Below are 13836 nucleotides of genomic sequence, written 5' to 3' on the forward strand. Positions count from 1 at the left end.
TAGTCGATTTAATTATTTATAATAAATAAAATACTAATGCAAGCGCCAATCCCCACACAACCCAGGGTGCTTACTGGTCACTTTATTTATTTGTGATTAAAGAAATAATAACACAAGTGCCAATCCCCACATAACCAGCGGTGCTTGCTGGCTGCTTAAAAATTATTTAAAATTAATAAAATAAGAATGCAAGCGCCTATTTTCACATAACCCTGTGCGCTTATATTTTACGTTCTTATATTTTAGAATGCAACTGTCAGGAAGCTTTGAGGTTATGTCAGGTATTACTTTACTAAGAGAACGAGACCAAACCAAAAGTTTAAACAAATTTTAAATAAAATGAGTGGATATGCATAAGCTTTCTTGTATTTTTCTGTGTATACAGTGTCTCAAATATTTTGTTTGAATTTTGTAACCTTTAAATATCGTTTTTCGATTATTTAATGCACGAGTTATTTTCCTTTCATTAGTTAAGTTAGTTGCATTTTGAATAAGATTTATTTAAAACATAATCAATATACAACTGTCTTTCCATTACACTGCATATCGTACTTAACAATCCTATCCCGATGGGAGAAACTGCCACCTTCTCGTTGGTTTCCGTCGAATAATCGGAATACGAGGGAAAAATAAATGATTAAACAGTTGTGTCTCATATTTTTAATGGTTGTATTGATGTATCACCTTCAAACTTATATTGACATTTACAGAGAACAGACAATTTTTTTTCGCTTTATTAAAAATTAAAGTAGTAAATAAAAAAAATAAAAAAAGTTGGACGAAGAGCATTAATTCACCCCAAGAACTTAGGATTTGAAAACAAAAGTTCCATCGCTGAACCAACGACTATACAGATCTGCTGTGAGATTTTGTGGAATTTCGTGAGGTGCCCCTGCATAAGCTTTTGATATGCATGTTGAGAAAAATTAATGTAAAACTTTTTTTTATAGTTTCATTACTGATATTTTCTTAATTAATTGTAGTTTAATCGTGTTTTTCAGTAATTTCGCATCAAAAGTCAGTAATTCGTAGGACACTAATAATCAGGCATTTTGCCGTGCTGCTCGGAGGGTAATAGTTATCGGCATCTATGAGTAAGTTACCCGGTTGCTCCCCTCAGTTAAAAACTTATAGCTACAATTATACCTATAAATTATAGCTACGATTATAGCTATAACTACCTATAAAACAGCTATAATAATGTATAAAATTAAGCTATAAATATAGCTATAAATTAATGCTGTAATTTTTTCACAAATTTTGAATCAAAATTAGTTTAAAATCAGATTTTTCCAACATACATCGATTAGTACAGATGGAATCATCCGTATAACAGTAAAACTGGGGGCCTGAAGTATTTTTAAACAATTTTAAAAAAACTTGAAATTGTATACGATTTCTTGTTTTTTTTTCTACTTATTCAAAAATACTTCAGGACCCCAGTTTTACTGTTACACGGATGATACCATCTGTAATAATCGATATATATTGAAAAAATCCGATTTTAAACTAATTTTCATTCATTATTTGTGAAAAATTTACAGCTGTAGTTTATAGCTATATTTATAAGTGGTCGCGGTGGCGCAACGGTAGAGTTGCAGTTCTGTCTTCTGTCGATCTCCGAGGTTAAGCTGCATTCGGTGCGGTTAGTACTTGGATGGGTGACCGCTTGGTCACCATTCGAGTCTCGCCGTTTCGCCTGTGCTCTTGATTCTCGAAGGTCGATTAACTGTTTCTCTGACGCTTCGTCTACGTGATCATAGGTGTGACTGAGTTGGTCCAGATGTTTATGTATGTATATATATATATAAACATCTGGTCATAACTCAGGTGCACCGGTGGCTAATTAACACTATGCTTGTGTGAAAAAATGCCATGTCTGAGCCTACGGGCGATGATGAATGAAAAAAAAAAAAAAAAAAAGCTATAATTATAGCTGAATTTTATACACTATTATAGTTGTTTTATCGGTAGTTATAGCTATAATTATAGCTATAAATTAAAGACATATTAAAGCTATAAATTTTCGACTGAGCCCGACCCGACAGCACAGTGAACTGTGCGAACGACTTGCATCCAGCAAAAAAAAAAAAATACCAAAAATTGCGGAATCGTTTGCAGGTTTTGCAATTGTCATGCAAAAAATTGCTCGACCCGACACTATCGCTGCCGACGCTGCCTCCCTTGTGGGGGGCAACTAATATCTCAAGAGTACAGACTGCGGACGTGAAAACGGCCGATCTGGCCTTCTATGGCTTCTGTGTGCAAGAAGAGTAAGTATGTTCTATATTCTCTGATGATGCCACGTGCAATAGAGAAAGCTGTCGAATTTGCCGAAGGGCCCACTCGGCCCACTCCCCACTGGTTGACCTGAATCTGAATAGCCTTTTTTTCTTGTGTGTGTCAAACTGTCAATGCTTAAGGGGGCTCCTTCGCGAAAGTCCCCAAACAGAGATATATTATTTCTTGTAAATAAAAGTCTACTGAATTTAATGGTGGTCTAAATTATATTTCGAATGGGCCAAAATTTTGAGAAATCCGAACTCAAAGTTGTAACTACTAGCACGTTTTTCTATGGGGCAGCGTGAAAAACAATTTGTTTTCGTTTATAATAAACCTAAATTAAAAGTCCCAGCAGACTGAATATATACGTTTTGTAGATGAAGTCTTCCTCTGTTATATGTTGTATTAAAAATTGTGGATAAAGGACCATTTTAGCGAGATATTTGTGATGGAAATAAATAAATAGTGTCCGGGAGGTCAGTAGCAGACGTACTTGTTCACGACATATATATACTATATACCTATATATTACATCGCTATACTACACCAACACAGGTGGTCTGGTCTGGTGGTGTACCCTCGTATGCACTAAGACTGGTCAAAACAATAATTAATTTTTCGTATAAAGTTAAACTACACACATAAATATCATTTTTCCCACTTTATACGTTATTAAAAATATCATAATGATTTTCAGACACATTTGTTTATTGAAAAACAAAACTTTATTTTTTGTTTGTCTTTGACCTCAGCAGTAGTCGTAGGAGCCCCCTTAATACTTCTTATTCGTATATTCATTCCTCATTTCTTGTTCTTAACGCATTTCTGTGTAAATGCCTTTTCACTGAAATTGCCTTTAACCACTTTGGACAACTTGTAAACTTGCCTGAAGTAAGGCCATCATGTTCTTATTGTTAAAGTTCTACTAAATATTAGATAACAATGTTGAGAAATATTCAGTCATTTGTTTGTAGTCTGTTACCGTAAGTTTTTGTAAAGTCAAGTTACTTTCGTTTAAAACCTAATTTTAGGTACTCTAACTTTATATAGAATGAAAATTCCAAGTGTCATTGTGATTATTTAAAACACATTTTCCTATTGTTATACTAATGAGTAATTCTTTTGTAACCTAATTTTTATTTTGATATGAAGTTTGTGAGCCAATAGTTGAAACCTGTGGCAATAATATAATTATTAGTTAAGATAATTTCTGATATCACTAGATCCACAGTCCCCTCCAAGATTGATACTTAATTATGCCCTTAAATAACATGATTTACTAGTACTCAGCTTACTGTATGGCCTGGCAATATATTTCTAGATTGTAATTGTATGTTGAATTGTCTATTCCTGCAGTTGTGTTCAATAGTAACATACTTAGAACTGGGGTCGAGTGGGTGGGTAAATTATTGCAAAATTGCCGCCAATTCGCCAAATATTGAGAAAACTCATGATACGTAGAGATCCGACGTATTTTTACGTTATCTAGTATTGATAACGAATTAGGTCGTTTTGAAAAAAGTTCCAAGGTATCAAACGCAAAATAGCCACCACCTGGTCTAATGGACATAGGATTAAAAGTTGTCACAAGAAAGTGACATTGGCGGCAATATTAGTCATAGAGGTATAAGGATAGAGGGGAAAAGCGCTATACTAGCTCATTAGCGGCAGCGACAGCATAACTAAGTGTAACGGGGCATCTGTCCTTGTTGCCAAAGCCACGTTATTGGCTACTTCTTCGTCCTGAATCCTACAGTTGATTCAATCTCATGTATGACTCGACCAATAACATAACTGCCAGACAAAGACAGATGCCCCGTTACGTAGCGAATTCTGCTGTCGCATATCACGCCCCCTTTTCTCCTCTATTCTTATACCTCTATGATATTAGTCTTACAGTACTAACTGAAAATTGACCGCCAAGCTAGGACAACCCCCCCCCTACAAACGTCGGAACAGCCGCCACTCCACCAAACGTTTCTTTACAATAACATACGCTGAAATGTAGAGTGGCGGTGATTTTCGGCATATATTTATAAGCGTTGCGCATTAAGGAAACAGCCCTTTTATTATACCTACTGACTGACGCAATAAAGGTAATTTACACTTTTTGTATATGACAAACGTTGCCGCCACTCTGTTTACAAGCATATATTATTGCATAAAAACGTTTGGTAAAGTGGCGGCTGTTTCGCTGTTTGAAGGGGGTGTGTCCTGCCTTGGCGGTCAATTTTCAGCTAGTACTGTAGGTACACTGAAAAAAATCTACGATTTTGGCTGAACACACCACCACTGTTTCAGCAGTTCGGCCAGTACACAGTAAAAAATGACTTTAGTGGATTTACTATTCCTCTAGTAAAAATTCCTTCGTTCCGCGATGTAAAAGTACTAGTTTGTAGTGTTCTCACTAAACTTCTTGTAAATCTACTACTACTGTTGTAATTTTACTATGCTTAGCATGGGAAATAATCTGACCTATGCTGAACGTAATAATTGTACTACGCACATTTGTAACTAAATTTACTACCAAATAAGTAAAATTACAACTGTCTTATAGTTTATTACGCTTCGCTAAGTATAATACCTATCCACGTAGTAAAGTTTACTATTAGAGCAGTAATTCAAAAAAGTGCAGATATTCATAACTCTCAAGCAAGTCATGGGGTAAAGAACTAAAGAACCATGAGGTAGTCTGTTTTTGCTTTTTCACGTTGTTCACAAATCAATCGGTGTTGCGATCGATCTCCTTAAATAAAAAGTAGCGCAGCAATAAATCTAAGCATTTATAAAAAATAAGTCATTCTTAGTATTAGCAGTTACAAAATCTCATTAAACAAAAGACTTCAAACGTAATTTAAAAAAATTTAAATGTAATTTACATTATGCGCCAAAATTAAGTGTTAATTTGAGTATTTATAAGATTACATAAATTAAAAATATTTTTCTTTATTTTCATGTATGAAAGAACAATACTTTAAATTTAAGATTTCTTTTTATGCGTATTGATTAAATTGATATATTTTACTACGATTGCGGTCACGCCATCTACTGCATACGTTGCATACTTACCACTACTTCAGTATATTTATTATTGGAATAGTAAAAAAACAACTCAGATACTACTCCCCCTTTTTAATTCTAGCCTTACAAAGTGGAAAGTAAATTTACTATCACAGTAGAATTTTTACTACTGCTGTAGTAAATATACCACGCTCAGCATATGTCGGATTATTTCCTATGCTAAACGTAGTAATTTTACTACGATATTTTTTACTGTGTAGTAGTTGGTTGTACTACCAAAACAGCAGTGTGTCAGACTGTTAGGCCGTTATGGCTTTGCTCGTCTGCTATAGTTACATATGCATGTACTGGCCGAACCGCTAAAACGGCACTGGCGTATTCAGCCAAAATCGTAGAGGACTTTCTTCAGTGTAATTTTGCCACTAATGCCACTTCTGTTGTCAACTTTTTATCCTCCATCCATTGCATTAGGTGGCGGCTATTTTGCCGTTTGACACCCTGAGACTTTTTTCAAAACAATCTAACTCGTTATCAATAATATGTATCGCAAAAATAGTTTGGGACTCCACGAATCATGAGTTCTTCCAATATTTGACAAATTGGCGGCAATTTCGCAACTTACCCAGCCACCTGGCCCCAGCTCTTAGGCCGCAGTCATATGGAGCGCAATAGAGCGAGTAGCATAGGAATTTCTCCATAAGCGGCTGTGTTAAGTCTATTGCGCTGCAGGATAGCCCTATTGCGCGGCGCAATAGACTTAACACAGCCGCTTACGGAGAAATTCCTATCCTGCTCGCTCTATTGCGCTCCATGTGAACATAAGCTTTCTATCAGATAAATACAAAAAATTTGCATGCTTCAAGTGTATATGCGATATACATTAGCGAGAACTATTACCCTAGGATAAAGAAAGACAGAATGGATAATAGGATAGTCTGATGCTAGTTCCAACTCTACATTACTTTTGACGAGAAATAAATTAGAGAAAATATCAAATTCACGAAAATGAGCTAAAAGCGTGTATACTATTGCGCGCATTGCCTCATACTGATGCAATTGTAAAATTACTCAATTATAAATAATCCTTTTAGAATAGTTTATTAGTGCCTTGTATAGCTGACCCTACCAATCGATTTCTTTAGATTCAGTAGTGAGTGCTTATTCACGTTATTCTGCTGAAAAATAAATCAGAACAACATTAATCATGGTTGCCTTTAAATAAATCCTATTGACATCCCGATCATGACCTAATCGTATTCTCGACTGTAACGCAATCTCTCTAGGTAGATCCTGTACAATATCATCCATACAATCTATAACTTAAACAAAATATATATATATATTTAACTTATAACCTGCGAAAGTGACCAAAATGTTTGTACACACAAAAGTTGAAAATTAAAATTCGTATTAATTGAAGAGATTGAAATTGACAGCTTTTCCTTGTGCGTTTCTTTTGTCATAATGTTAAATTTGGAAACTGATCACCATAAGTGTTTTTTAAAGTGGCTTCCGCTATCGGCTCTAATTCTGGTACATTTAGGATTTGATTGAAACTCTTTCTTTTAGGTAAAAAATTACTGTGAAGGGTAAACGGGGATATTATTGCGGTACTCTCAAATAATGTGTATATACTAATTGAACTGATGAGTTGTGGTGAGTATATTCGTGTTTATAAACACTTGAAATCATTAAATCAAGTTATAAAGTACCTACTTCATTAAACTTCTGTTCCAAAGTAGCCTTAAAAATTTACATTTGCACAACAAAAAATCATGTCCACAATAACTGGTACGCACATAACCTCTTTCACTATGATGGCATTATTGCGGATACCTCGTTGATTTGGAATCGAAATTGACTAAAATAATACGCGCACAATAATATATTACAGTATATTACAATATATATACAGGCCCGCAATAATACAAGCATTGGCAACTGAACCTTAAAACCTCTTTTTAAATCAATATTCATGAGTTAATACATTTGTAAAAGCGGAATTCAGATTGGCTCATGACGTATGCTTTCAACGCATGTATGTCTATGGCCCATAAGCGTAAGCGCTAGTCACGGAGCTAACGCATGGACACACTGGCTTTTTTCCGTTGAGATATGAGGATAGCGACTAAGGGGATAGTCCCACGGCACGCAATAGAGCGTCCAAGATAGAATCATCTCCATAAGCTATTGTGTTAAGTCTATCCTGCTGCTGCATAGACCTATCGCGCAGCAAGATGAACTTAACACATAAGCTTATGGAGGCGATTCTATCTTGCACGTTTTATTGCGCTCCGTGTGACGACAGTCTAAGAAGAGACAGTGGGTGTGTTCAATTTTTTTTGACGTTCGGTCGGTTGGTCGGTTGGTTGATAGCTCGAAAGAGTACATCCATACTTACCACATATAGATTTAGTACTCGAGCAATCGGACCGACCGACCGAACGAACGTAAAAAAACGCACCCAGTGTCAGAAGTTAGAAGGTTAAAAAGATAACGCATTGTAAGCCACCGTTCTGTCCTTTTGTCCAGTATGCATTTTTTGGCTGCATTTCTGACAAGTGTGGCCGAAGAATTCAATGTGTATATGTAAATATTTCGTTTAGATGCGTTTTTTTCCTTCTAAGTACCGTACACGGATGGATCGCACTTGAAGTCGATTTTTGATCTTGAATATCGAAAAGTAATTTTTAGGGTTTCAGTATATCACTCCCTGACAATTTATCAGCAACTTTATTGTGTCTTACGATCTTATGTCATATTCAAGTTGCCGGTAAGTTGTTGGAGAGTGATACTGAAACACATTCTTATTCGCTTTGTGCAGCAATTTGAAACAACGCCACATGTAGGGGATAAGTTGTCGATGATAACTAATAAGAATACACAGAATCTTATGAGTAATGATTTTTTACAAGCGTTTATTTCAACAGTAATGTATATTTTACAACTAACGTAATTTTTTGAGTGTTAGTTATACTTTTAAGTCGAAAAAGACCTATTTAATAGTATTGTAACATCGGTGTATCCACATTAATTTTTTTTCCCCTTGCTTCAAAACTTTCCGTGCCGATTTTAGAACAATGAACGCCGGGGCCAATATGCATCTGAAAAGAGGTGAATCACCTACAAGATTGCTCGTAGCTAAGGTACTACGACCATGCATGACTCACATACATGCACGCTGGCCCATGCTGACCGTAAAAGAAGTCAAATGAAATACTTTTCAAAGCGTAAAATAATAAAATAACTTTAATGAATTAACATATGCAAAAGGCTAGCTACGAACAGTTGCGCTGGCAGATAAGAACTAAGACAAGTAGACTAAGATAGAGTTAATGTATAGTTGATAAGCAACCACAATATAAATAATAATGTTAACTACTGTAAACCTAACAAAGCGACATTATTAGTTTTGGCTCGTTTTTGATACATGAGTTGCCAAGCTACCCTCTTGCACCATAGAATTTTTATACCATTCGCAAAAACCTAATTTTTGTAATCCGGACAAATGTTGCTACTTTTTAATATGTAAAGGAAAGCGGGAAAGTTGAGCCAACAGTCAACAATAGCTCCTTCTCCTTTTCCCAATTCAGATATGTCGAGAGAGAGGTTGTACGACCGAGCCAATATAAGTAACGGAATTTCCAAGTCTCCAGGGCACCACGTGCCAACATCTTCTCCAAAGAGTAAGCAAAAGGGGAAATGAGAATTGATCCCACTACTAACATTTCAAAATATATTCGTAGCTAACAATAAATTAAAATGACTGACAAGCTTAGTTAAGTTAATAAACAATGGGTCACGATAAACACCTTATTAGTGTTTGGACCACAACTACAGCTGCTTCAGAGATGAATGCTTGGACTGCTGTTAACAATTACTCTTTTCGACTATGAACTTGTTCGATTAATGTATCTGGCAACTCTAGCAACTATTACAGTTATTAATGTGTAAAAACTAATATTACTAACCCTATTATAAATATAGCAACGCAGTGAACGATTATTTAGTCACCACCTGCGTGAAACATTGAGCGATTTTTACCGCTCTTGTTGGAATAAATTTGATTAAATTAACGAACAATGCTTAGTCTAAGTAAATTTTAGCAATATGTCATCCTGATGTTAATATTCAACAACATGGAAAATCTATAAAACCTTAATATAAAAGAGAAAGGAAGGGTGCAAGTGAGTGAATCACTTTCCCCTCTCTTGACGCATGTAGGAAGCTAGCCAGAGGTGGGAAGTGCCAATTTTGAGTGGCTAAGGTAGAGCAACTCCAGCCAATTAGATCTTTGGCTATTGTTTTTTCCCCCAAAATTTTCGGTGGCAAGCTTTCCTGCGTCGTTTTCCAGCAAGCGCGTGGTTGAGGTCTGCTACTCCTTATAAAAAGGCCCAGAGGCTGCGAGAAAAGCACTTTACTCGGCTCGACGATAGCCCTTTAAAGTAGACTGAGTAGTAAGAGTCCGTCTCTGCTGCAAAGCGAGGCACAGTTACAGTTTAATTTCACCTTCAAACGGTTGACTAGGTAGCTAGAGTCTGCCTCTGCTATCTCACGGTCCTCCACGAGTGCGGTTTCCAATCTTCGATCTCGGACACCTCGCGCTGGTTCACTCCGCTGTACGTTGTATATCAAAAAATAAAAGTAAGTCGAATTCAAATACGAAAGTAGCAAGTCCTTTTCTTTTTTTTTCCTCTCGGTTTCAAACGCGGACGTGTTTTTGTTAGAGTTCGAAATTCGGTATCGGTAAATACCACATTACGAAATTAAATAGACAAATTAGTCCTCACGTAAAGTTTAGGGCAATCACATTTACTCCAGATGGTACTGGTGGATCCTAGACCGGTCGCGAACTTAAACCATTTTACCCCCTTGCGTAACCTCTAGAGTGTAACTACCTTTGCTCGTTAACGTACTCGTAACCTCTAGATCGCGAACGGGATACTATCCGACTTATTGCACCAGGTATTGTCAATAAATCCGAGGCGTGCCGTGAACGAGTACATGGCATTATTGCTCGACAACCGCATCGATTTTATCAAAATGGCCGTCCTCGCTACCTTTCGAATACTCGAATATAAAAATAACTACCTTTAGCCCCGCGTCCTACCTACGCGCCCAGTGCGAGTCCCGAGTTATTAAGCGAAAGCTTAGACTCAAATAATACGTTGCGCTGACGTAACAGTACCAAAATTTATGTACGATATTTTCCATATCTTAGAGAATATATGAGTCATTCTACTCAATATGGAGTATTTTATGTCCCAGTCGATTACGAAGTCGTTTAAGGAGATATCGATATTGAAATTATTTAAAGCATGTTTATTGCTAAACGTACAAAAGAATATAGACCATAAAAGAGTATTCCTTTAGTTTGAGATTCAACGTAGGGGCTACATTAACGTTACAGGTTCACGTCTCTTTCGAAAATTTGAATATTTGACGATATCTTGAATCAAAACAAGGAGTTTTTAATTTTTCTACGGTACGGTGTTTTAGAGTTTGTAAAGCAAAAAACCTTTTCACGCATTTTGGACAGCCAAAAAAAAATTGTACGTAAGACAAGGATGTTCTTAAAGTTGCGGGACCAAAACCTTATAAATTAAATATTTCAACAGAAAATATTCTTACAAACCCACGCAATTAAAGTTGGGCATTTTAATTAGGGCCTTTTGTAATCTACAAAGGTTAAGAACGTTGCAGGAATTTTTTTCGGTTTTTCCATTCCAACAAACCAGTTCTACAGGCTCAAAAATTTGAAGATTCTGTCCCTCTAAATTAAAAACTAAGAGCCCGTAACGCTGAAGAATGTTATGTTTCTTTTTAAAGCATTCGGTTATTGACTTGAAAGGTGGCAGGATAAAATTAAGCTGTGTTATATATAATATAAGTGCAATGGCAAAGTTTAAACTGCGTTTGATGCGTTACAATCTCAAATTCTCGTTGCTTTTATAGGAGCCCGTAACGATCTTTTTTTGCTAAGAGCCCGTAACGCTATCCCGTAATAATACAAAACGAAATGTATTATCACTGAGTGTCAGCTTATCGGCTGGAATACTATACTTTATAATAGTAGGGACTCAGTACATCGTATAAGTGCAAGAATAAAGTTAAATTTCCACTTTAAGTTGCATAATCATGATATTAATATGGATTTTTGAACCCGTCTTTGTTTTGAGCGAATCGCATTATATCTTTGTGCAGTATTTCATCATCGACTTGGATAGTGTAGTGCATAATAATATGGTTACAGTGCATCGTACAAGTACAATTATGAAGTTTAATGTTCACCGTGGGTGGTAAAATCGTGATTTTGAAATTATTTTACGATCCCGTAACGCTCCTGATTTTTTTATATAAAATAAAAAAATTGGCCTAAAAAATTTTTTTTGTGCAGATCCAGCACGGCCCAAAAAATTTCAGGTTATTTTGGTTATGGATAATACAAAAAAAGTTTTAGGAAAATTAAAAATCTGTTTCAAGTGTTTGTCCATTCCAGCCGTCGAAATATGTCGTTTTTAGTAGAATGACCCATATATTATCTAAGTTTTGAACGTAACGCATGTTAGGCGTCAAAGAAAAAAATGCACTGTAGGTATGTCTCGCGTTAACCCTGATAAGACCTAGTTCGCTAACTTTGTCAGCCTTCTCACTCAGGGAGTGAGCTGAGAAAGGAGAGTGGCTTTAGCCAAATCAACTTTCGTCTTTTCAAAAGCCACCTCCAACTCGGGCGTCCAGGCAATCTCACGCTTATCATTCTTGCGGGAGTTGCACGTGAAAACATTAAGCGGAGCTTGTGTAATTGCTCCGTGAGGTACCCTTCGACGATAAGTATTCACAAGCCCTAAAAAATGGCAAAGGTCCGCAACAGTCTTTGGCTTGGGAAAGCTTGATATAGCATGGACTTTCTCCTGTGTGGCGCGAGAGCCTTCTTTGCTGATAAAATAACCAAGCAAATCTAGCTCTGTTTTTAAGAATTGTCGTTTACGTAAATTCAGGCGAAGGCTAAACTGGCGCAACCAGTCGAGAACTCCAGGCAGATGGTGAAGATGTTCCTCTGGACTAGAGGAGAAGATCAGGATGTCATCGACATGAACAAAAACAAAATTAAGTCCCGCCAATGTGCGATTAACGTACCTTTGGAATGACTGACGTGCGTTTCTTAAACCAAATGGCGTGACTAAATACTCAAACAGTCCGAAAGAGGTAACCACCGTGGTCTTGGGAACATTTGAAGGCTCCACTGGAATCTGGTGGTAAGAATTATACAGATCAAGTTTTGAAAAAATGGTTTTCCCACAAATGTCAATGGACAAATCGTGACAAATCGATAATCTCCGCAGATGTGCCACGAACCATCTTTTTTTTAGTAAGACGAAGAGGACTAGCCCAGGGGCTGCTGGAGAGACAGTAGCCTTCCAAAACTAGTTTCTCGAACTCCTTTTTGACTGCTTTGTATTTCTTGGAGTTCAGTCGACGAAGGTGCTCCGCACGAGGAGGTGGGGATGTAGAACATATCACGAGCACCAATAGGTTTTTCAGGTTGCTTGCCTATAACCTCCGGGAACTCAGCGAGAATACAGTTAATTTCGAAAGACGTGACAACATAGACGGAGAAAACTACTGCGTCCTTCACAAAACCTTGGGCATACGAGACAGTCAAAGGGTCAGAAAGTCTATAACTTCTGAATTCCAATGATCGGCCGAACTCATCCACGAGATCACTCTTATTATAGAATAGGGTACCTCTGCAGCACAGAAACTCCATTTAATTAGATTTTTGAAACGCAGATCAAGGCTTAATTCAAGTTAACCAAAAGTCATAATCGACGAACCGTTCGCTGCAATTAGCTGCAGGTGCATGGGAGCATAAACGGAATCGGGATTTCCCGGGATCAGCAAAACCTTGGATCCCGAATCTATGAGAAAAACAAGGCCTGACACGTGATCTCGGATGTGGAGGTGTTTTGATTTGCCCTCCTTGCTAATTGCCCCAACATAGTGAGGTTGATTTAGTTTTCTGGATCTTTTCAAGAATACGGCTTGTAGCAACACCTAGCTTGAATGCCGAATTTACTATGAATGCGGCAAAGACCATTGCCTTCCTTCGTGAGCTTTCTCAAAGATTTACCGCGACCTCTGGAACGATTGCGACTTGGGCGAGAATTTGCAATACTGATCTTACATATGTCTGCTGTCAGGTACGCGATGTCGTTCTGCAAACTTTGAAGTGAAATTTGTTGAGAAGAGATCGTGACGACAGGGATGGGGCTCGAAGCCATTGATCCGACGTAAGCGTCTGCCATTATGGCAGAGTTCATTCAGGGTGGTGGCCTGGGACACGCTCAAGGTTGCGCGAAAAGTTGGGGGAAGCTGATCCAGAAAAATAGTACGAAGGACCTCTTTTCCACATTGAGTATCAAGGCCGCGTAGCCTGTTTAAAATTAGAGAGGGTTTGCCTCCAAGAGAGACTTGTTCTTTTATTAGCTGGCGAAGGCGCTCCTCTAAAGAGCTACCAAAAGTTTTTATTAT

General features: G+C 37.2%; 1 protein-coding gene across 1 annotated transcript in view; it reads left to right on the forward strand.

The window, feature by feature from the left end:
- The first annotated feature begins 3142 nt into the window (after positions 1–3142).
- The window catches only part of mRpL34 (mitochondrial ribosomal protein L34), a 106387-nt gene continuing 95693 nt past the window's right edge, over positions 3143–13836 (forward strand). The window contains exon 1 of the mRNA XM_014356204.3: positions 3143–3266. Within this exon, the coding sequence (XP_014211690.2) occupies positions 3226–3266 (41 nt within the window). The 5' untranslated portion in view covers positions 3143–3225. The remainder of the gene's footprint in view (positions 3267–13836) is intronic.

Source organism: Copidosoma floridanum, unplaced genomic scaffold (assembly GCF_036245765.1).
Source record: "Copidosoma floridanum isolate Cflo_tuat_1 unplaced genomic scaffold, Cflo_Japanese_pri ptg000016l, whole genome shotgun sequence".
NCBI lineage: Eukaryota > Metazoa > Arthropoda > Insecta > Hymenoptera > Encyrtidae > Copidosoma > Copidosoma floridanum.